Raw genomic sequence first — 25,944 nt, forward strand, 5'->3', positions numbered from 1 at the left:
TTTATTACAGGTTCATCAATGTTCACTTAAATATGTGTTTGCAATCACCAACACACCTTAACAGACTTTATTTGAATTTATTTTCAAAAAGGATTCTAACTTTTACACGAACAATTAGAGAGTCTTCTATTAGAAGAGTAACATCAATACAATATCATAAATTTACTTTAATTTGTTATACTTTATAATTTATTCTCAAAATCTGAATGTATTTTATTTTATTTTATGATTGGAGTTGAGCAGTTGAGCCATTTTTAGGCTTACATTCCTTATGTTCAACTTCGTATCCTTGTCATTTTTAAACCAGCCCAGAAAACAAGTAAGCTCCTGGATCAAGCATTAATCATGGAAGCCATTGGACAGGACTTTTTGTCGGAACTCACATTTTCGTTAAATAGAGAAATAAACCACGAAATCCTCACACGATTAGCTCACAAGAGGATTCTAACCCATAATCCGTCTACCGCTGAGAATATTTTACGTTATCTTTGCGGTTGGTTCTTCCAGGGGGCAGAATGCTTATGACACAGCCATTGCTGGGATTCAGGCCTGGGTCAATTTATTGAGAGGCGAGCAGTCTATCTCCAACGGCAACGCTGCTCTTATCCTAATATAGCTAAAGAAAAAGTTATTTGAAAGAAATTACTCAGGGGGAATTCAAATTATTGTGGCTCAGAGCGTTCGGATTCTAATGAGGTGTACCGGGTTCGAATCCCAGCGATGGCTGGTCAATACAAATTCCGCATCCGGCTCGCATCGGCCACAGTTCTGACATTAAATATCTTCAGTGGCAGATGGATCATGAGTAAGACTCATCTTGCTGCCAGGCAAACTGTGGGAGGTTTTCGCGGTTTTCCTCTCCATGTAACGCAAATGAGGATTAGTTTCATCAAAAAGTTCTCCTAGAAGACAGATTTCTTCGAACACTTGATCCAGGAACTCCCTTGTCTACTGGATTGGGTTCAAAATTACAAGGCTGTGGAGTTGAACGTTAGTAGTCGTAAACCCAAAAAATTGGGTCGGATGTTCAACGTCGCATGAGATTAATACCTGATATAAATGCAGTGCTTCTAAGGGTCACTTGCATTGTATGTCGAAGATTCCTAGATAAGTTGTAGTGGGTGTATTGTGACATCACTATTCCATTAAACAAGAGTGCAAGAATTCCTATCAAGAAACATGAATAGAATTTAGCGAAATAATTTTAGAAGTAAACACATGCAGCGAAAACGTGAACTTACTCTAATGAACTTGTAAAGTTCGCATACGGAGTAGTAGTTTGCTTAAACAAAATAACAAGAAGCTTTAATATTATATGAAATTTATTGGCTACAGTTGAGATAACCTTGTAAAACTTTATTTCCGGCTTATCATTATAAAGAGTGTACACAAATTGTTTACGAATTGCGTTAGTGAATAATTATGTTCATACACTATCCGGCCAAAAGTATCCGGTAGTTATGGTGGTGGAAGCATAATGATGTGGGGGTGTTTCTCATGGTTTGGCATGGGTTCCTGTGGTTTTAAACATGTACTCTGAGATGTATGTGGACATTCTGGACAATACTGCACTCCTAACTCTATTACCATATTTCGGGGAAGGCCAGGGCTCGACTTAGCCTAATTGGGTCCCGACAAAAACTTCTTTTGGGGCCACCCTCTGAACTATATGGAGGTATTTAAATTTTTCCCCTCATTATACAAATGTAACAAGAAGATTAACTAGAACCCAAAATAGCTATAAAGTCCCCCTCCCCCTTCTAATGGTATTGTTCTGTTCATTTTATTGATTTTCTGACAATTCTATGTCCAGAATGCAGTTTTCTGATTGTTAACTTTGTCATCTACTTGCAAAACATTCATATCTTTGCTGACATTAGGGTGATATTCAGCTAAATTTTCGCAATTACGATGGCTGAGTTAAACCAATCAGAAGTCTGTATTTTTGTAAAATATCGCATTTCGCGATATGTAAAAATATACACTTTTGATTGGCCAAATTTGTCCATCGTCATTGCAAAAATTCAGCTGAATTGCAACCTAGAAGACCATGGGTTTATAAAATATGTATTTTTTTGTGTTTATTTGATAGATTAATGAGGAAGCTAACATAAAACAGATGGATTTTACACTGTGCTGATATTTTGTTTAAAAGAAGTTCATTAAAGAAGGGAACCTAAAATAAGCTTTTAATTCGATTTAGGGGCCCCTTTTAAGGCCCATTTCTCTTTAAACAGGATAACTACTCCATTCGCATATCGAGGCTTGCACAGACATTGTTTGGCGAAATGGGTGTTCAAAAACTGGACTGGCCATCTAAATCCCATAGAATACCTTTGGGACGAATTAAAGGACAGATTAAGTAGCCAGCCAAATCGACCCTCCTCACTGCAAGCACTCACTTCAGCTGTGATGAAAGCCTAGAAGTTAATTCCTATGGCCACCTGTCAAAAAAGTCTGTGGAAAGTGGTAGGAAGTCTTTCCATACATGTATAGGCTGTCATCGATGCAAATGGCGTGTTCCGACATCAATGGAGAATTAGTTAAAATAATTGTTTTAAATCGTCTGCCAACTCTTGTAAATATAATAACTGCAACTCTGGCTGGTTGCTAGGCAACCAAACAACTTTTTCTTGTTATTAATATTTTACTAGGAGGCTTCGCCCCCTGCTCGCTGGCGCTCACCAACCCCCGAAACTGCTTTCGCAGTTCATTTCGGATTGCTTCGCAATCCAATGCTCGCTTTGCTCGCTCATTGTATACGTTCTTAACGTCTAGTTTTTGTATACTTTTTTGAATACTGAAGTTCCGAAAACTTTTCACTGTAGAAAATTCTAAACCTGTACATTTCAATATTAATTTGAAATTGCAAACAGTTTACGTATTTTTCTTAATCACACTATTTTAAATTTCAGTTGTTGAGAAAAGTAACTGTAGTAAGTTTTGTTTTAAAGTCTTTCCCACCAGAGGGCTAAGGCCATGTGTTGTAAAACAATATGAAATAGTAGTCTGTCACTGAACGCCGGATGTAAAGCATCGGCTTTGATGAAGATAATTTTGTATTTTTAATTCTCTGAGGGGCGCCACCTTAATAATATGGAATTTGTAAAATAAATGTATATAGTTTCATCAGTGTTCAGAAGCAGAACAACTATAAGTTTTTTATTTCATCACAAAAATATAAAATGTATTGAAAACATAGAAAAGAGTAAGAAAATTAGTATAGTCATAGAAAAAGTTAAAATTATAATATAGTATTTGTCAGTTAAAATAAAACTTTTTGTTTAAGTCATTGCTAACAATTCAAATTTCTCCGAGGCAATTCTAAAGTATAAATTAAGGTAGTATTGTTAAGTTGAAACACAATATTTTTAGTTTTGATGTCAACAATACAATTCAATTTTTCACAAAAACGATTGTTTCCATTGTTAAGTTCAATGTCAACAATTCAAATTTTTCTGAGGCAACTCTTAACCTCTAAATATTATTTTTTATGTACACATTTTTGTCAGTATTCAACCACAAAACAACTTAAAGTCCTCAAATTTAGCATGAAGCTGTGAAATGTAATGGAAGAGGGTCATAGCAATAATGAAAGTAGAAGTAAAGTTAGTACTGTGAAATTAAAACAATATTTTTAATCAATGAGCCAAGTTCTTCAAGAAGCAGTTGTAGAAGTAGGTTGTTTATTTAAAACTTTTTATAGCATTTCTTTAAGAACACAATTGCTAATTTGGGCTTTTGGCGATACTACACTTTTAGAATTGAAGGATTTGTTACGTCAAGCGCTCAGGTATCATAATTTTGATCTAGTTGCGCTTCTATGTCATTTTGATTTATGTTGCTAAGTTAACTTTCAAAAGATTCTATGGCTGGCAACAGCATTTTTATTTTTTAAGTTGTTTATTTTTATTTCTTTTAGAATTCGTTATTTTTTTAGCGAAATGTTTTTTAACCTAACAGAATTCTTTGCCGACTGTTTTCTCTATGGAGGAAGAAAATAAAGTATATATTTAACTGTTGTGAAAAGAATCTTATTTAGTTGTACAAAATACTTCAGTCAAAATTTGGGAGCCACGTAAGAGAATTATATATATTAGATCAGAAACACATTATTAAAATGCAGAATGCTTTGGTGTTTTCAAAACAAAGCAAACGTTGCCACCGGCGGAAAAGAAATTCAGTCAAATTTTGGGAGCCACGTAAGAGAATTATATATAATAGATTTCCACTGACATACACAGACGATAAACAAAACATTAATAACAAGAAAAAGTCGTTTGGTTGCCTAGCAACCAGTCAGAGTTGCAGACATTGTATTTACAAGAGTTGGCAGACGGTTTAAAACAATTATTTTAACTAATTCTCCATTGATGTCGGAGCATGGGGGACAAATATCTCATTAATATGTCCCTCAGGACGCTCAAAGTCCATATCACTGAGTGTCCGGATACTATTGGCCGGATAGTGTAGGTGACCTGACTGTTTACAATAGTTGAACCAGCCGGGTATTCATAGGTGCCGAAGGCAGATCTAAAATCAGGCAAATCTGAGTCATGTACGAGACTATCAGACAATACAATTATATTTATAAGTTTAAATGCTTTCTAAAATTTATGTTTAATTTTTGAATCAAAAATACTATTACTTATTAATAGTTTAAAGTATAAACCAATTCATTCATACTTATAACAACGAGGTAAAATTTTTAATCATCTAATTACCTGATATTTGAAGTACCTCAGCCAAACAATAAGGAGCATATATGAATATGAGAATCATTCCAAATTCCAAGGATGGATACTGATTAAGAGCTAAATGTTTAAATAAGTAAATAGTTAAAGAAAATACTTTTTTTTTTGTATGAAAAAGGTAGTATACAGGGATGCAATTTTTCACAAGTACATAAGCCCCGTTTCTTTTATTAGAAGCTAAAAATTACTAAGAATAACTGAAGTATTGTAATTCAGAGTTCATTATTATTAAATGTATTTCTCAGTTCAAAGCCACAGAGTATACAGTAAAGTTCATAATCACTGCATGGTGGTAATCTTATTGTATAGTAAAAATCATAAATTTACTGAATTTTACAGTTCATAATAATTGAATTTGTTGTACAGTTCATAAATTTTGAATCTATTGCTCAGTTTAAAATCACTTAATATACAGTACAGTTCATAATCACTGTATTGTTTCAATATTATTGCATTGTAAAATTCGTCATGAAATTCTATTTTACTGTTAATAAATAGTGAATGTATATTACAGATCATAATAATTGAATGTATCATTAATGTTAACATTCATTGAAAGTACAGCACAGTTCATTGAATATACTGTATCATTCATAATCATTGAATGTATAGAAAAATTAATAATCTTCTAAAAACATTCACTTACTTCGAAAAATCTATATTCAGTAACTCAAAACAATTATTTTAAAATCAAGCCCAAAATGAAAAGCAAAGAAAAGAATGAGATTCTAATAAACAAAATTTTAATTGCAATCTGCGTTTTTTAAGACTAAATTTGTTTTTGAAACAAATAAAATTCTTCGAAGACCGATTTAACTTGTTTGAGTTCTCTTTCTTTCATCAAGTGTAAAGTTGATTAATTCTTTGGAATACTCCTCTAGAAAAACACAGGAATTTAATATATTTCATAAAATAAAAATTTTACATATTCTGAGAGGTCTGAGTACATAATTAACAAGTAAGTGATGAATCTGCGATCGGAATTAAACTCATAATATTATCTCTACATAATACAATTTCCGAGAGAAAATAACTTTTTGTTAATTTTTTAAGAAAAAAGTTCACAATTAGGAAAATTTTACAAGCACACAAAAAAGAACAATAAAAGGATATTAGAGCAGCAATTAATGCAAATACTATTCCCACAGCGGCAGATGTAACAAAAACAATAAGAAATCTGACAATGCATTCTAATATAATTCCAGAAATAGGAATATTCAGGAGGCTTTCTTTTTTAGATGCTTCCCAGACGGCGCTGAAATAAGAGAAAAAAAAGTTAAGAATACAAATCAAATATTAAATCGTCTGCTTTTAAAATGAACTAATAAATTACTTCATCACTGAAAGACTTCAAGAAACAAATAACTGCTTGGCTGAAATAAAAGATAAACTCTTTTTTACTTTAGGAACGGAATAATTTGTGGAAATGGAAATGAATTTATCTTCCTAAAATAATGAAATAATTTTTTAAAATATTTATATTTATATTGTTGCAAACGATAAGGAAGTAATTAGCTCTATGAATTTATTTTTTTAACAGTAGTATGATAACTAAACTGCACACTCGTTTGTATTTTTAGAATCTTTTAATTTGTAGCTTAGATTGAAAACGATTCATTGTTTAAGTAAATTTGGAACCATTCATATTTCCTTTTTAGTTTAGAAAAGTGATATATTTTAATAAATGAAGAATTTAGTACATTCAATGAGTCTAAAAAAAAGAAGTTAATGAGAATGGAAATTTTAAAAAAAAGGAACAGCTTTAAGCTTTTCGGAAATCATGAACTATAATACTAAAAAATAATTATGCTATGTAATCACTATTATGTCAGCATAATTCTTTTTTTGAAGTTACTTTCCGGATATTTACGTACTATCCGGTCTACCATTTTCTCCAAATTAGAAAATAAATTTAGAATTGTTTCAAAATTAAATATTATTTATTTTTTGCATCTCATTTTTTATAATAAGTTATATTTGTAATTTGCGTCAAGTTTTTATTATCTGCTACTTTATTAAAATAAATTTGAAAGATACCAAAATGACTGGCGCGATGTTGGCGAAAATAGTCACTGGGAAAATACGGAGGTTTTTCTTAATACCAAAAAGCCACAGTGCTATCTAGCAACATTGACAGGAAACGGATGATACTGCATATTTGAATAGTTAGCATTCTACAGTATAGTTGTATACAAGTATAGTTTTATAATTAATATCTCTGTCATAATTTTTTTATGTCTGTATGATTAAATTCATAGCATGAACGAAAAATATTTTTCTCTCTTTTTACAGTTCCACAATTACACTTCATTTAAGAAAGGATTATATGAATTTTCGGTAGTGTTTTGAATTTTTTTCAATGTTGTGTAGAAACGTTGAATTTTCTATTTATTTCCAAATCTTTTATTTTAGATTTTAATTCCATTATTCGCAAATAGGATTTCTGTTATGTTTTTATTCAATCCAGTTTATTTTAATTTTATTATATAAATCCTACCATAAACAGAGAAAAGAAAAATTTACACCAAAAAGTATTTATCAACTAAAAGCAATAACACTTATTCGTATTTATTCTCATACAAGTTTTAATGGAATTATGGTTCATATGAAGCAAATTGGTATGAATTACATTCAATATTTTAAAAAAATGTGAGAGGAGTTAAAATATTTAAGTTTTTCTGGCATACTATAGTTTTTTTTCAATCCCTTTGAAAACTATCCTGTTGGTGCAAAATTATCATAATAATGTAAGTATTAGGATAACCGGAAAGTAATGTTGTTTCGGCTCCTTAAATATTCATTAGTCTTAAAAACCAATTCATTTTTTTTCGATTCATTTTCGATCGCACATTGAAAGACGAGGTGAATACATTATTGATTACAAATAAAATCTTGATAACAAATATCTAATGTACCGAAACGGCATTACTTTCCGATCCCCCTAATATTTATAAACATCCTCTGTATACCTGGAAAGCACAATGGCTACAGCATCATTGAGAATACTTTCGCCTATCACCAGCATATTCAATACAGGTTCCACATCTAGAGCATAAAATACCGCCAAAGTGGCGACAGGATCCACAGAAGACAAAAAAGATCCAAAAGCGAAACTCTCCGTAAAGCTTAATTCATATATAACATTTTTCTAGGTAATAAATGAAGAAAACATGATTTAATTTACAGTATTCGACATTATCACAAAATCTTAAGTTATTTAGCCTTTTTTGTTAGTAAATTAAAATAACGCTCTAAGCAGTATGCAAAAAGTTTAAAAAAACTTTTTTATTCAATTTTTTTTTCGAAACTGAATCTATTTTTGCTTATTTCTTTCATGCTGTTTTTGGAAGTCACTATGCGAAGTCATACCTCCGTGAGCTAATCCAGATAAAAAAATATATATATCCTTCCGTTAGTTGTTTTTATTTGCTTTAGCGTTTTTCAAATTTTTGCTAACAATAAATATGTTTCTTTAAACAAAAACATTTAAAAATGAATTGAAATATTAAACATACAAAAAATTATCTGGATTTTTTTTTTTAACAAATTGGGTAAAACAACTAGTTATGCAACCTGAAACTGTGCGGAAGTGACGTAAACTAAATCGCTTCCGACATATCATTAAGGAATCCCAATTCTAATATTTTCGTAATTACTAAATTAAATACAATAATAAAAATCGGTTAATTTTCTTACGCAACGTTTCTTAAAAATATGCTTTAATTCTAATGTAATTATGCTCTTGTAACTTAAAATTAAAACGATCGTTACCGCTATTACGAAATAATTTATTGTATTTATCCGTTAAGAGAAATATTCTTACAACTTACGTTCTAGTAGAATTAACTATCATAAATTTGTTTCTTATATAAAACTATAATTGAGATAGATCAAGCGCCCTATTATATATTCCCACATCTCTCTGGGTTCAAAACATCTAACTAGGGAAGTATGTACTCAGAAAAATCCAGAGTTTTTCTCTTCTGTCACGTGCTCCCTTTCTTTCGGCAATATTGGCGCGAAGAGAGAAGGGGGCTGTGTGACAGTTGTGATGAGTTCTCGATCATTTTTTAAAAACAAGACTTTGCTATATTAAAAATTATTTTAGAATTCCAGTTTTTTTTGTTAAGTATAAACTGTACGAAATTGTTAAATTTATTTAAATTTTTTTTTAAAGATGTTTAAAGTTTTTTAAAATGGTAATAATGTATCATGTGATAACCACTTATGGGTGCTTTTTTTAAGTTTTAAAAATGGTTTAAGATGTTTCAAATAATTTACACTAGCAAAACAAATGTCCATATAGGGCCGGGATAGCCTGGTCGGTAGGGAGCTGGGCCCATGTCCGAGAGTTCGTGGGCTCGAACCCCTCCGGCCGAAGACTAGTAGTAAATGGTGACTGGTGCACGTTAAATCTATCGCGTCTCAAAGTCCTCCATGTTCCCATAACAAATCAATACCTCTGGGGTTCTGGATTGGAGATTGATCGTTCTCTGGTTCAGGTCAAAATTATGAGTGGGTGTATAATGTGTGTAGGAGTGGATGTATAAATGCGTCCACCCTAAAAATCGGTGTGGCAGAAGTCGAATTCTTGGCTATAGATGGCGCCACTTGAAAACAAAAACAATCGCACCCCTCTGACTTAACAGGCATATGAGAGAGAGAGAGAAAGAGAGAGAGAGAGATCCATATTCATGATTGAAGTTTACTAAACTTCAAAATTTTGAAATTGTCCATAAGTGGGAGTAAGAAGGGGTGGGGATATCTTCTGAACATCACGTTGGAAGGCATCCCAAATATGTTCAATAATGTTCATGTCTGAGGATTTTGGTGGTCAGCGGCACTCTTCTGAATTTAGACACTTCCGCTGGCCACCAAAATCCCCAGACATGAACTTTATTGAACATATTTGGGATGCCTTCCAACGTGATGTTCAGAGGATATCCCAACCCCCTCTTACTCCCACTTATGGACAGCCCTGCAGAATTCATGGTGTCAATTATCTCCAGCACTACTTCACACATTGATCGAATCCATGCCACGTTGCGTTGCGGCACTTCTGCGTGCTCGCGGGTACCCTACACGATATGAGGCAGGTATATCAGTTTTTTTGGCTCTTCAGTGTATAAAGCATGTATCACATTTTAGTATTAAACTCAGGGAAGTTTTTGGAAAAAAATGTTTTAGTTAAAATAATCTATATATATATTTCTCTTACACGGCGACAAAAAAAGCCTCATTACAACTCCCCGAATGGCAACGCTAGAAAATCGACCAATGATTGCCGCTAAAAATGTCACATGCCAAATCTAGCTGAGATGGCTCATCATATAGCGCTTTTAAAAACGGAAGCTGAAATAACCAGAGAGAGCCTAAGCTAGGCAGAAGTGAGTAGTCTTTGTCGATAGATCTCTATTTTAGTATTTTGTCGAAAGCGCTTTTTTCACGAATTTATATATTACGAATTTATTTGACGATTTTTGATTTATATCACGAATTTATTTGTTTTACTAGAATTTATTTGTTTATGCAGGTTTTTCCATTGCAATTCACTTATTTCAATTTTTTAATAGACTTAATTATAGCCAAAGTTTTAACCTTTTTAAAGAGATATCAGTTTTAGAAATTTTATCTTAAGACTAGTGGGCTGCGCCCACTGCTCGCTAACGCTCGCCAACCCCGAAAATTGCTACGCAATCTTTTATGGTTAGCTTCGCAAACCAAGCTCGCTTCGCTCGCTGCTAACTTAGGTACATTACAAAAGCAAGAAATTCTAAGAATTCAAAACAATCATTCAAATCCATATAACAACTTTTTTTCTTAAATTACATCTTTTTAGAAAATACGTAAGTCATTAAAATAAATTTGAATTCAAATAAAGACTCATTGACTGAGACTCATTTTTCAATAAATAACTAAAAACAATAATAAAACAAATAAATTCGTGATATAAATAAAAAATCGTCAAATAAATTCGTGAAAAAAAGCGCTTTCGACAAAATACTAAAATAGAGATCTATCGACAAAGACTACTCACTTCTGCCTAGCTTAATAGTATGAGATTGCCGCAGCTGAATTGTTATTTCAGTTTCCGTTTTTAAAAGCGCTATATGTTGAGCCACCTCAAGCTAGATTTGGCATGTGACATTTTTACCGGCAATCATTGGTCGATTTTCTAGCCTTGCCATTCGGGGAGTTGTAATGAGGCTTTTTTTTGTAGCCGTGTAAGAGAAATAATTTCAAAAAATGATGTATTAATGCTGAATAATTAACTCTAATTATTATTTTATGATAAAGTTACGTTCTTATTAGTTTATATTTTCTTGTTGGACATTTTAATAGTATGAATTTGGAATTTAGAACAAAAAGGAATGATTGCGAATAATATTATTCTTTAAGTAAAAGAAAGAATTGCGTAAAGTTTATTTATATAGTAAATATAACAATTGTGATTCCCAATAATGAATAAAATAAATACCCTATGAAATAAAGTTCTTTAGTACATTTTTCTGTTAAACCAAATATAGCACAGTATTCCACTATATTTTAAGATTTTGGACATAAAAGCTGGCGCATCGAATTCCTTTCATTAAAATAACAAAGAGAAACGGGATGTAAAATATTTCCCTCACTATTCACCCACCAACCACTCGGTTTCATTCAGAGAAAAAAATTATCCTGCAACACGTGCTCTACTTGCATTACATCTTTATGGTCTTTTTTCTGTAAAAATTATTAGTGTATCTTCTGACCAAAAATGGTGGTAACTACTTTTTTTTAAAAAAATAACAGTCGTTGAACAGCCGACCCAATTTTCGGGTTTACGACTACTAATGTTCAATCCCGTAGCCTTGTAATTTGAACTCAATCCAGAAGACAAGGGAACTCATGGATCAAGTATTGGGTGAAATTTGCCTTCCAACTACAAAATTGAAGAAATACAGAAACACAATCTTTACAAAGCTTGTATCCACAATAAATTAACTAAGTTAAACTTTTTTAGGAGGAAGTCGCTTTGTTTAAATTGTTACTTATGCCAACCATTTGCTTTAGATAATTATAAGCAATCATTTAGATAATTATAAAAGGCTGCTAATCTATGTGATTCTTTTGGTAAAAAGTTTTACATTTGCAATTTGCAGTCGAACACTTGCACTAAAAATACTAGGGAAAAACTGAAAAACTTATTTTTTCAGATGTTATTATTATAAACACCCTTTTCTTAAAAAAGTTATGAAATAAAAGTTTAAAAACGATGAACGTTGTAGGTTTTTTCCTTGTATATACATATTTACATTTAAAATCAAAACTTTTTTCCAATATACGCTTCTTTTGGAGCATTATAAAAAAATAAGAAGAAATGTAAAAGTCATTGATTATTTCGAACGAAATTTCTTACCTTCCCTAACCAAAACAAGCAACCACCAATTGTGAAGGCAGACATACCAGTTCCAATTATAGCAAACACGAGAATGGATCCAATATTTTTGAAAAAATTTCCCTAGATGAGAAATTTTGTTTTTGAAATATATTTGAATCAAATTATAATTTTATTTCTTAGCTTTAGCAAGCTATATTAGGATAAAGATTGGTTTCTCCATTATTTCCTGCTGAACAGGTGATAGGCATGAACTTGAGTTTTGATTAATGTGATTGATTACAAGTAACACAATTATCCATATTAAAATTTCAATCATGATTTTAAGCAATCATAATTTACGATTACAGTTAGTCTCGCCATCACAACTAGTACTGAACTACGTTTATACTTTGTTATACCTCATCAATCTCAAATATTACAAACGAAAATTGTAAGATCGTTTCCGTTGTGCTCTATTTTTTTTATTCTTGAAGTTTGCACTACTTTTCATTATGAACATGAATTAAATAAAATATTTTTTTATCAATGACGTGTTGTAAAGTCGAAGTCTTAATCCCTGCAAACAAATTCCGAAATTTTGATGTAATAAAGAATGTAAATAAAACATCTTATAACAAAAATATTAATTCCAGTTTTTCTGTCTTATGTAAGGGAAAAAGCAAATTATTAAATTATCTTTATATCCAGTAAAATGTTCAGTTGTATTTCAGTTGGTTTTTTTCTAGCAGAAATTGTGAAAAATTGTAAAGTATTAATCTGAAAACATTGATAAAAAACAATTTAGTTTAAAAATGCCAGCTTATTCTCAAAATCCGCCAACGTCATTTCCATTACTTAATAAGGATATTTCGAGTTAGCATCTGTACGCTCCCGTACGCAGAATTGAAGCAACTGCGCATGCTCACGTTTATTTTAGATACTACGTATCTATACATAATGTTGGCTTGACTGTATAATGAGAAAGCTATAAGCACGCTGTTTATTGTTGTTAAATATTGTTTTCTGTTTAAGCCGGCCTTCGAACTAAAAACAAGGCTATGGAAGGCGATTTTAAAGAAATGTATTGATAAAATTTTGAAGTGAATCGTGTGATCTTACAACAAATGGGTTTATTCAACAAAAAATAATAATTTTATTGGTTTTTGTTTAACATTATAGTTGTCTAATTGCACTAGTTCTATAAGAAACTAGATATATTTTCGTTATTTTAAAATATAAATTATATTTATATTTTAACTATACAAACTAGTTTTTTAAAAAAAGTGAAATAATCAATAGAAGTTCAATAATATTTTTTTTAATTATTATTATTAATAACAAAAATAAGCTGCATTCTTTATCGCTGAGTTTATCAAAATCTATAATTTACCAAATTTTTCTGTTCATATATCTGCAGATTTACGTGCAACAATGCATCTTGAATCGCATACCACAGCTTTAAGGAGATAGTCTGTCTATTGTTAATGTTTGTCTTGATTTTGTGGTTGAAGTTAAAATGACAAAGTCCACTTCATTAGCGTTTTTAACTTACAGAGTTTTGCAAAATCTCTTATTTTCACTTATGTAAGTTTGATATATTTTTCATGGGCGCATGCGCATACCAACAAAACTGACGTATGTGCTCTAGAAGTGCTCTTGTGCAATTACTTGATATCTTACGGACTGGGGTGTAAGGAAGCTAACGTAAATTTGCGAAATCTCCCTAATATTTAAAAAAAATCTCACCTTGTTTAAATTGTACGCAGATTCATATATTATTGGAGGCAGCATAAACAGAAAGAATGTCGTCGGATTAAACGTCTCTTTCTTCTTCTTTTATAAAAACAAAAACAGGAAAAAATATTTTACTCAAAATATTCAAATAGATAAATTATTTGCAATCATAAAAATGTATGCTAAAAAGCAAAGCTCTCACGAAACATTTAAATTATATGACGAATCAAACAATTGCGCGAAGCTAAAAGTTTTATGATCAATTTCGTATACCAATTTCTATTAGACGGAAATCATTAAAATATGCCATAAAATAATTATTATTTTTCATACTATTCAACAAATATAGTTTGCATTATCATATCTTCAGAATTTTTAAGCGAATAAATTATTTTCTTAAACTATACTTGTTAAATTACATGTACCATACACTTTATCTTTTTTTTCAAAAAAAAAAAAAAAAAAATAGCTTTTACACTTGCAAAATAAAATAAAAATTTAAAAAAAGTTGTGATCGCCTAAGTACGATCACTGGTTACCCATTGGTCAAATACTTTTTCTTTTTGGAATGACTCCGTTAAATGCCCACAACATTTCAAATCATGGGTTGCAATAACTGTCTCAATCGATGCTTGTCGTCGGAATTGGTTTTCATATCCTGTCTATGTACGTGTTTCAAGACGTCACAAATTACTTTTCCTTCTTCAGCATTCATATTCAAATTAAAATCACCATCAAGCCAGTAATTATACGTTAATAATAAAAAGAATATAAAAATACTTGAAATTAATATTATGTAAAAACATTAAAAATGCCTGCTAGTGAAAATAAGAAAAAACAGCAGCGGTCGACATAGCAACGTATGCGCACTGTTTACTATTACTCTTGAGCACAGTTGAAAAATGTGTGGACGCCATCAAGTTTCAAGACGTTACAAATTACTTTTCCTTCTTCAGCATTCATATTCAAATTAAAATCACCATCAAGCCAGTAATTATACGTTAATAATAAAAAGAATATAAAAATACTTGAAATTAATATTATGTAAATACATTAAAAATGCCTGCTAGTGAAAATAAGAAAAAACAGCAGCGGTCGAAATAGCAACGCATGCGCACTGTTTACTATTACTCATGAACACAGTTGGAAAGTGTGTGCACGCCATCAAGTTTCAAGACGTTACAAATTACTTTTCCTTCTTCAGCATTCATATTCAAATTAAAATCACCATCAAGCCAGTAATTATACGTTAATAATAAAAAGAATATAAAAATACTTGAAATTAATATTATGTAAATACATTAAAAATGCCTGCTAGTGAAAATAAGAAAAACAGCAGCGGTCGAAATAGCAACGCATGCGCACTGTTTACTATTACTCATGAACACAGTTGGAAAGTGTGTGCACGCCATCAAGTTTCAAGACGTTACAAATTACTTTTCCTTCTTCAGCATTCATATTCAAATTAAAATCACCATCAAGCCAGTAATTATACGTTAATAATAAAAAGAATATAAAAATACTTTAAATTAATATTATGTAAATACATTAAAAATGCCTGCTAGTGAAAATAAGAAAAAACAGCAGCGGTCGACATAGCATCGTATGCAATGATGACGCATGCGCACTGTTTACAGTAACTCTTGAACATAGTTGAAAAGTGTGTAATCGTCATCAAATTCACACCAAGACCCATTTGGCCAATGGGTAATAAATGAAAAATAAACAAATATATAAATAAATTCAAAACTATCTTGATTATTCTGGGATTGGGTTTTAGCTGTAGCAGTTACGCCAGTTACGAAACTAGTATGTCTACTGTTGTGGAATTATTTAAATTTTGGGTTAAAACCGTATACCTTGACATGTAAATTTTATAGTAGCAGAATAAAACAAAATTTCTCTCTGATTAACTCGGGTATGTAAGATAGTACTCTAATGATATCGTGATGGTAGTGGACATCTCTTGAATAGGAAAAATGTATTTGAGGAAAATGTTCTAAATGTTCAGCTGGAAAATATTGTTATTCTACACAATCTAAACGTGACTGACGCATGGATGCATAGAGTACATTGCATTAGAAATATTAGCTTTTGCTCTTCTGCTATCTAAATTCCAACAAAAATGCTAAAAGGAAAAATTCATATTTTTGGCCCTATGAGAAAAAAAATTAACTCACTTTATTAGTTCGCACTTTTTCAAAACATTTTTATATACAAGCATTGAATACCTTAAAATCAAACAAAAAATATTTATAACATTTTCTTGTTAAATATTAGAGACATAAATCAAAACTATCAAAATGAAAAATTATGTCCATTTCTAAAAAATAAGGAGAAAAAAAACTTTATGCCATAAATGATTTCTAATTACAAATTAGCAACTTATCAAACAAATTTAAAACTTTTCCTAAAATTACGTAAAACTACATTTTAGCCGTTTCTTAAATTTACGTAAACTGCATTTTAAATCAACATTTGTTTTAAAAAACTACATTTAAGGAAAAAGGTTACGTGGTCATATTCAGTATAATAATTATTTATATATATTGATAAAATGTAAAATAAAAATATCTAAAAAATCGAGTCAAATTTATATCAATAAAGAAATTTCTGTAAGCTTATGATGAACTTTCACTGAATGTCCAAAAAATTCCAGACTATTCGAAAAATTAATTAAAGTAAAATAGAAGGATCTGTAAACATAAAGTTGCATGCAGTCTGCTTAGAAAATTAATTCCTTTTTTAATCAAATTTCAAAATTAGGTGCAAAGTTCATTATCAGATAGCAATGTGCCTTTTTGTAGTTTCCATACATGAATAGTTTTAAATAAATGTTTCATAAGTTTGTTTATTTAACACCCTATTGCTGTCAAATTTTGTTACTAATTTTGAAATTTGAAGATAAATTGTGCAGTTTTAAAGCAAAACGTACTCCGCATCATTTTTGGACGCCCGATAGATACGCCGCTTAGAGAGACAGTGGACACTAACGAATTAATATAAAATTGATTAGTAGTGCAACTTCTTTAAAAAATACTGAAAGCTTTTAAAATCCCCTGAAAAAAAAGCCTAAGAAATTATCAAATTGTCATGTCTTAACTTATGTCTTAAAAAACATTTTCTTAAATTTCATATAATTAAATCTAAAATGAAATCATTATTAATCACTACAGATTTAACATGCTTTACTTCTGTTTCTCCAGGTAGATGGCCACAAATCATTGTGAAGACTAAACCTAAGGCAGCACCTGTATTTAAAACATTCAATAAATGAATACATCAGAATGAAATAAAAAATAAAATATGCATTTTCTCAATAAAGTTTGAATCGTTTTAATTTTATTGAAAATATTCTCATTAAGCCAAAAGATGTGTCTTGAGGAAGACTTTTGGTTTTCCCCAATAATAGTTTTCTATTTCATATTATTTTATTATATGTGTTTATATATATATAAAATAGAGTTAGAATGATGCTTTTAGCACAACAATCGAGACACTAATGAAAAGAGCCACATGTTAGCACAATTATTTAACAATCACGTGTATCCCTGAAATGCCAACTGGTTCCGTAGAAAATGTATTTATGCTTTAATGTATGATTTTTTATTTAGTGTATATTCTTTTAAGTTATTCAATATGTTCATACTATTCAAAAAATTATATAAAACACCTTTTTTATTCCAGCTACGTTCTAATGAACCATTTAAAATTATTGCGAAATTCTGTAAAGCATCAGTTTCTAAGTAAAGTATCAGCGCATATATCAGCTCAAATCCACTAAACCATGTATCAAACACACCAAACTCAAATCTTAATCATTTCGCTGAAACCGGAGAAGTTGACATCTAAGTAATTCTTGCTGTTGTATTTTAAAGATAGCCCTCTTTATTGACAATTTATTCATTTTATTGTTTTTAAAAACGAATTCTTCGTTGTAGTTAGACAATGATAAATATTTTAATGGTTGTGATTGCAGAACAACTTGTACAAAAATTACTTACCTGTACAAACAACAATGAAGCTCTCAGGGACGAAATGAAAGTTACTTATAAGAAGAAAATAAATTTCCAAGAAACAAAGAGCTGAAACATGTAACGATAATTATTAATTAATTTTAATAACAAAATATTCAAATTATTGAAACACTTTTGGCTAGCAAAAGTTACAAATTATCTTCCTTTTTTTCAATCTGATTTCTTTTAACCCGTTCAGGACGATGATTACACATACGCGATCACTCGATTCATTCTTCACACCCCATATGATATCATATATGAGACGAGCCTTTTTCATTCCAACCGTCCATGAGCACGCGTGCTTAGACTCTCGTATTACATCTCACATGAATATGTGTGCGTATTTTTTAGTACGTGTACTCTAGGAGAGTGCGGGACTAAGAAGTGTTTCTTTTTCTTTTCGCCGGTTTTGAAAGCTTTAACCCACAGGTGGTTCAGCAAATGGGCAAAATTGGGCGAATATTTCTACCCTGAGCCGCGCTGACAGAGGGGATAGAGCGTTCGCCTTCCAATGAAGTGGAACCGGGGTTCGATCCCGGTGATGTCTGGTCGATACGTATTCCGCATCCGGCTTGCACCGACCACAGTGCTGACGTGAAATATCCTCAGTGGTAGATGGATCATGGGTTAGAGTCCCCTTGCCGTCAGGCTAACCAAGGGAGGTTCTCGTGGTCTTCCTTTCCATGTAACTCAAATGTGGGTTAGTTCCATCAAATAGTTCTCCCAATACTTGATCCAGGAGTTCCCTTGTCTTCTGGATTGGGTTCAAAATTACAAGGCTACGTAGTTGAATATTAGTAGTCGTAAACCCAAAAATTGGGTCGGCTGTTCAACGACGGTAATAAAATAAAAAATATTTCTCCCCCATACATTATTTTCCTATCTCTTAACATGGAAAACCGGTTTTGCTACGTGAAAAAGATTGCAGGTTAAAATACGACTTTTAACAAGTAGAACCGTCAGTGGGTTAATAGTGAAAATATCTTCTTTCTTATCTGGATCAGATTAGATCCATGAGTTTGTTCTCCCTCATCACCCCCAGCACTATGTCAGGTTGATCAACAGACGTTTGCGGAGAAGCTTTTTTAGAAATTTTGTAGAAATGTCGTAATGTAATAATTTACACGCATAATTTACATGAATAGTTTACGATATCTATAGATAGAAAGATATCTGTATATATCTATTGTAAGAAAACTATTAAATTCGTGTAATTCGTTTCTGCTCAACATATTAAATCCTTAAAAAGGGATTAAAGAAAAAGTTTTTTTTTATTTTTAACTTTAACAATTGTTAATCAAACATCACATATTTACATTGTTCAAAATCAGGAATAAAATATCGAATTGTTCACTCGCTATTTCGGTGGTTCAAATCGGATATAAAAGAATACTTATGTTTTCGCCATAGACTCTGACGAAAATGTTTTGTAAGATCTGACAGCCTAATTTAGACACTGTGAATTGGTTGTAAGAAATATCTGCTAGTTCTTTTCACTGTTAGGTTGTTAAAAGTCCTGGATATTTCTTGCATACGACTGTCTTAGACGCGCCTGCGAATGTTTTGAAACTACGTGTAAGGATGAGTGAATGGATGATTGAATAGCATTGACGTGCGATCGCATATGCGAATCCGTATGCAGTGAAAACTCTCAAAACCAGATAGCCCCCTTGAACATCTGTTTTGAGTGAGGAGTTAGCACCTGTGTGTTACCAGGACTGTAGTAAATCGTTTTAAAATTTAAAAAGAAAACATAACTTTTAAATCCTATGTTTGCTATAAATACAATTTTTGTCCAAAAGACCATAAAAAAAAAAATTTTGTACAATTACCGAAGCAATGCATTTATTATATATGGTTTTTGGATTTGAGACAATTTGTTATTATTTACTATTTAATTCTTATCCCATGAAACAACTCATCATCAAGTTGGGACAATTTTAACCAAAAAGTACTGCAACATATATAATAGCTGGAGAAAATAAAAATGTCAGCAAAAAATAAATAAATAATGATTACCTGAAGCAAAGGGTAAAAAAACAACAAAGCAGTTTAAAAAAAAGGAAAAACCGGATCCCAACAATGAGTTATCATAGAAAAATAGATGCAAATAATGAATATTTACCATAAAAACAAGCTACCATCGATGAATGGTTACCACGAAAATATGGAAATGTCTTTAACGTCTGAATCTTTCGAGAATAAAACAGAAGAATCTGTTTTTCACTACCTAATGCAATAAATAAACTAAACATCAAAAAAGCTTCCTGCAAACCTTTCAGTTGCTCACCTTTTAGCTAAGTTCTTAGCTAAGAGCAGATCTAAGTTTTTTTTTCTGAGTCTTTCTATATCGAAAGGTACAAAAGTGAAATTCTGATCGGCAATCCATCGATCTGTAATATATTTCATAAAGTAGAAAAAAATATGAACTAAGGCGAACATGTATTTTGTGGGTAACTGAATCTCATACGATTTTTGGTTATCTTGTAAGCCTAATTACTTTATATCGTAAACCCTTGTGAGGTTAATATGATTTCCGATGCCATGGCATTTTGATACCTAAATCAAATAATTCATACGAAAACTATCTTTACAATTAATAGAAAATTCACTCCTCTATTGTACTAGGTACTATGAATTTCCAAAGGAGCGAAATACCATTTTGAGTAACATTAACCTCTCTGGAAAGCTTCCTCGAGTGGTTAAAATTCCTCGTTTTACTATATTTCAAATTCATTAAAAAAAATTATGACCATTTTAAACATACCAATCACAAAAAGCATGAGTAAGATGTTAATACTGTTGTGTACTTCTTCTTTATTGCCACTTTCTGGTAACTCAGAAATTTTTGAACATTCTGTAGCCGAAGTTTCAGTCACTGATGCTGTGGTCGTTGTAGATAAATTTTCAATTCCTGAACTGAAACTGCAAAACATGATGTTTCACACACTCAGTTTTATTTTTCAACAGCTCCAGTGAAGCCTTCTTACAGGGTATCCAAAGGATGACTAACTGATTTCAAAAATAAAAATCTCGAAAAGAAATGAAACATGTTTATCGTGAAAGCTGTAAGTAAAAAGTTTATACTGAAACTTTGGAATTTAGTTTTAAAATTAGTTAACAAATGGCGCTACACTAATAAATTGAGCTATTAGTTCTGGCATTTATACGTCGTGCTAGGTTTAAACCAGGCATTGTGAAAAAAAAATGCATGTTTCTGTGATTAGAATATCTCAGGTTAAATTATAATCCTACGTTATTTGCATTCTTTTGGAAAACTTTATAAATAGTACCGCGCCATTTATTAGTAATCTTTGTAACTAAATTAAAAATTTTAAAAAAAAACTTTTTACAGCTTTTACAATACGTATACCATTTGTTTCACTTTTCTATCGCCCTTTTTTTCTCAGATTTTTAATTTTGAGATCAATAAGTCATCCGTTGGACTTTCTGTAACTATAATGGCATTAACAGAATTATTTGATAAAGTTATAATTTAAATGATTCATTTTTCTACGTTCTTAAAGTTTAACGAAAAAAATTAATTTGGGAAAGTTACATTATTCAATATATGATTAATAAGCACAAATAAAATAAAGTAAGATAAAATTAAATTTTAATTAAAATAAAATGAAAATGAAAGAGAAATTTTGAAAAAATGGAACACCCTGAACTACTTATGATCTAATGGTCGGAATTGAACGTGCTAGGATTCAATGGTTCGAAGCAGTAGTCGGAAACATGCTAATTAATTAGTGCAGACGACATTTCAGGTTACGAAATCAGGCACAAACATACTTTCTCTGAATAAACATGCCTTTTCTTATGATGGGCTTAGATTCTTAATACTCAAAGTATGGAGGGTAGTCGCAATGTCGGAATAGTTTGGTCCGGAGAGCGGTAATGTTATTAGTATATTTATTTAATTGTATTGTTTGCAAAGTTCGCCACATTTCTAGAATTTTTTAAGTAATTTGAAAATCGTTTGTATGCAATTATTTCATTTGCTTATCGAAAGATAATTCCATGCGAAAATTAATTTTGAATAATTATTTATTATTATTTAATTAAAAACAAGCGGAACAATTCTGAACTGAAAGGTATACAAATTTTCACAACATTTTAAAAGATGCAAAATATAAAATTTGAACAAATTGTTTGAATAGTCTAAATTAAGCCTGGGAAATCGAATTATTAAAGATTCTACTTTTTACGCTTCATGAACAGTTAATGACAAGGAAACGTTAGGCGCGTTACCTATATTTTATTATCGAGTGTTCGAGAACTAGAACTTTAATTTATTTGTACCAATTATCGTGAAGTTAACTTTTTAAATCTGAATAGTTTTAAAAACTGCATCCAAGTTTTCGAAAAAACAACATCCGCTTTAACGTATTTTTCTTATTAGGCAACCAAATTAGAAAGATTTGCAAATTCGTCACCAAATTATTAAACTACGATTTTATAAATAAATCTGGTCCCATTTAAATGTTATTTCTGATAATAATTATAATAAAATCTAAATTTAATGCTAAATTAAGATAATTTAGATAAATAAAAATACAACTTCAACTGCCCACAAACAGCCAGTCCGTAGTTGGGAAGCGCCCCTAACGACGTACCGTGACATTTCAAGCTGGGGTTGTTATTCGATTCTCTATCCTAATGATATGCTCTTACTCTTTTCATAGTTGATAACTGCATTGCTGAATCACTATGTATGTCGATTCACTTCTGATTTAGTAACTTAAAATGCTGTCTGCATGAATTTGCCAAGATTTGAACCGCTGAGTTTTAGTACGATAAAAATCCGTTCCTTAAATCAAAAATTATTCAGATTGTTCTTCTTCTTTCGTGTGCCGGTTTTTTTTAGGCAGAGGGGAGCGATTGTTCTTGTTTTCCAGTGGCGCCATCTATGGCCAAAAATTAGACTTCTGCCACACCCATACGTCACACCAGTTTATAGGATAGACCCATTCATACATTCATTCATCCGCGGATCGTAATTTTGACCTGGATCAGAGAATAATCGATCTGTAATCCAGTACCCCCAGAGGTTTTGACTTGTTATGGGAACATGGAGGAATTTGCGACTCGACAGATTTAGCGTGCATTAGTCCCCATTTACTACACGGAGAGTCTTCGGCCCTACCGACCAGGCTATCCTGAGTCATTCAGATTGTTCTATTTTTTAGTTTGCGCACTCTACAACTTTTAAAAAGGAGAGGTTCATCAGAAAAAATGAAACCTATACTTATTTTTACATCGTAGTCTCTTAGTTGGATGATTAGTAGCTAGCACTGATTTAAGATTAGTTATCTTGGTATTTGATTTTTGCTCATGCCACACTATTCAAGGATGGTTTTTCGACGAGTATTCCTTTTTTTTTTGGTAAATGAGCACAAAAAATACAAGTAAACAAGTTATTAACCACACAACAAGGCTTCTAGGTCAGTTAAAAATGACACAAAAAATATCCTTCTCAAACCAAAATACTAACAACAATATTAGCAACAAAAATAAAAAGAACGAAAGTAAAGCATATTATCATTTTGTTTAACAAAATCTCTATATTATCCTTCACTGTGCCAGTTAAGAAAGAAATAAATTTTTTTTGAATTTGTTAATATAACGCACTATCATAAGCTTAAACCGTTAAATAATCTACACAACTTAAAAATAGCTCCTAACTTTCGAAAATGAAAGAACGTGAAACTAAAAAAAAAATACTGCGTGTGTATACCTTTTTTTTTTTTTTTTTTTTTTTTAATTTAAACGACTTAAAACTCCTCATGCACCACAAAGTATAGCATGAGGCTTACAGTTGTAAGTAAAAAACAAAAGGAGAAAAATTTACAAATTTACACTAAAAACAAAATTCCGCAAGGCCGCAAGACTTTCAATAGTTTTGACCAGTTCTGATAAGACAGGTGGCCAACAAATTGAAAGACGTCTCAAATCAGTCTTTAAATTCATTCGGGCACTCGCATGGAGACTACAGTGAAGAAGAATATGTTCAGCATCTTCATCAGCATCACCGCAAGCACAAATTCCACTGGTCTGCAGATGGAAACGAAATAAATATCTTTTAAAATTTCCATGGTTTGTTAAAATTTGGGTCAATTTAAAATCAGTTGCAAAGAATTTACATTGCAAACGGTGAAAAATGGATGGAAAGAACCTTTTCGTCCAGAGCGACCGAGGCGAAGCAAGAAATTCTGCATTCCAGTCCGCAACCTGTGTATACCTTTAAGTTAAAAAAAAAATATTATCTTAATAGCTGCTCAAAACTTCAAGCGTTATAGCTAAATTCATAGTGTATAAGTCAATTTTTCAAGGCAAGAACCATGATGGTCAGGGGATAGAGCGTTCACCTTCCAATGAGGTGAGCCGGGTTCGAATCCCAGCAATGGCAGGTTGATACATATTCCGCATCCGGCTTGCATCAACCACAGTGCTGACGTAAAATATCCTCAGTCTTAGACGGATAATGGGTTAGAGTCCCCTTGCCGTCAGGCTAACCATGGGAGGTTTTCGCGGTTTTCCTCTCCATGTAACGCAAATGCGGGATAGTTTCATCAAAAAGTCCTCCACGAAGGCAAAATTTCTCCCATTTCTTGATCCAGCAGTCCCCTTGTCTTCTAAGATTGGGTTCAGAATTACAAAGCCACGGAGTTTAGCGTTAGTAGTCGTGAACCCAAAAGATTGGATCGGCTGTTCAACGACAATTATTAAAAAAAAATTTCGAGGCTCTTAAGCTGTTTATTGTAATCACTGAATTTATTAAAGTACAACAAAATTAAGTACTTTATTAAGAACTTGAAAAAAAAAATGTGGACTATACCACTAAACACTTTGCTCTTTCTCATGGTTGCTCAACATTTTATTTTTTAAATTTAAAATATAAAACCAGTTAAACTATGGAGCAAAACTAACGGTAACCACCAACCAAAGGGTGACTATTAAATATAACAAACTGCGAGTAAAAAAATTGCTTGTCAGTCATCACCCTATCACTACTTTTTTTGCCTACAATGCGCCTTAATCATTATGTTTTAATGAATAAGCATTATTATGATTGTTTTATAATATTCTGAAAATTAATTTTTTTTTTGTGGTTGTCTTTTTTTAAATTGTATTCATTTTACAAATGAAACTTATAAAGTTTACCTTATTTTGAGATATGCTTTAAGAGGAATACCATATTTAATTAAAATCAATATTTTTAAAATTGCTTAAATTTTTGAAAAAGTAATCACCATTAAGAAGTCTGTAGCTGGTCACAAGCCAGTAGCAAAATTTTCTATTTTTGACCTTTATGTTAAAATAGTGACAGCCATAACTGTTTTTAACAGCAATTATGGCTATCACTATTTTTTATTATTGGCAATCACTATTTGTTCACAGTTAATATCTTTACAACAAATTCGGGAAAAAAAAGCAGGAAAAAAGACATATAAATTAAAATAATGTCAAGCATAGCTTTAAATACTCTTTATAAATCGATTTAATTTTACGAAAGATAGGGTAATAGAAGTTAAAGAAAGGTAAGTATCTTTGACAACAAAAGAATAATGAATATATAAACTTGAATACTAACTTCAATAATGCACTTTCAAACATCAAAGCAGCCTGATAACTTTGTTGTTGTTGAACTGAGTTATTCAAAGAGATGTTGACTGAGCCATATCGAAGAATCGATGAGCCCGTAACATTTAAACTATTCCCTACTGACGTATTCATTAAAAACACTTTTGTATTAGTTAAAAGAATAATAACAACGATAATTGCATTCTATTACTATTAAACCTTTTGCTTCAATGTAGACTTAAATTTTGCATTGCAAAATTGTTGAATTAGCTTTAAGCTCGGTACCGGTTTTCTTATTTTTTTATTATTTACCATTCGGTACATAACCAAATTTTTTAAACTTGTTTTAACTGATGAAGAAAATAAGTTGGAAAATAAAGTTTTGGAGGTGCCAAAAGAACGGTTGACAAAATCATGGCAATATTTTTGTAAAACGTAATCCATTTAAAATATGTTAATAGAAGCCATAGTGTTATCGTTCATGATA

The 25,944-nt window shown here is 31.3% G+C and overlaps 1 protein-coding gene across 1 annotated transcript in view; it reads right to left on the minus strand.

Moving 5' to 3' along the window:
- LOC107446854 (sodium/hydrogen exchanger 8) overlaps nt 1-25,684 on the minus strand; it is a 37,650-nt gene extending 11,966 nt beyond the window's left edge. The window contains exons 1-10 of the mRNA XM_071180495.2: nt 25,468-25,684; nt 20,635-20,792; nt 17,853-17,933; nt 17,041-17,099; nt 13,861-13,947; nt 12,154-12,255; nt 7,724-7,902; nt 5,868-6,009; nt 4,725-4,830; nt 1,051-1,167 (exon numbers count right to left, since the gene is read on the minus strand). Of these exons, the coding sequence (XP_071036596.2) occupies nt 1,051-1,167; nt 4,725-4,830; nt 5,868-6,009; nt 7,724-7,902; nt 12,154-12,255; nt 13,861-13,947; nt 17,041-17,099; nt 17,853-17,933; nt 20,635-20,792; nt 25,468-25,610 (1,174 nt within the window). The 5' untranslated portion in view covers nt 25,611-25,684. The remainder of the gene's footprint in view (nt 1-1,050; nt 1,168-4,724; nt 4,831-5,867; nt 6,010-7,723; nt 7,903-12,153; nt 12,256-13,860; nt 13,948-17,040; nt 17,100-17,852; nt 17,934-20,634; nt 20,793-25,467) is intronic.
- Nucleotides 25,685-25,944: the final 260 nt, after the last annotated feature.

Source organism: Parasteatoda tepidariorum, chromosome 1, assembly GCF_982258835.1.
Source record: "Parasteatoda tepidariorum strain Cologne lab strain chromosome 1, Ptep-v5.0, whole genome shotgun sequence".
Classification (NCBI taxonomy): domain Eukaryota; kingdom Metazoa; phylum Arthropoda; class Arachnida; order Araneae; family Theridiidae; genus Parasteatoda; species Parasteatoda tepidariorum.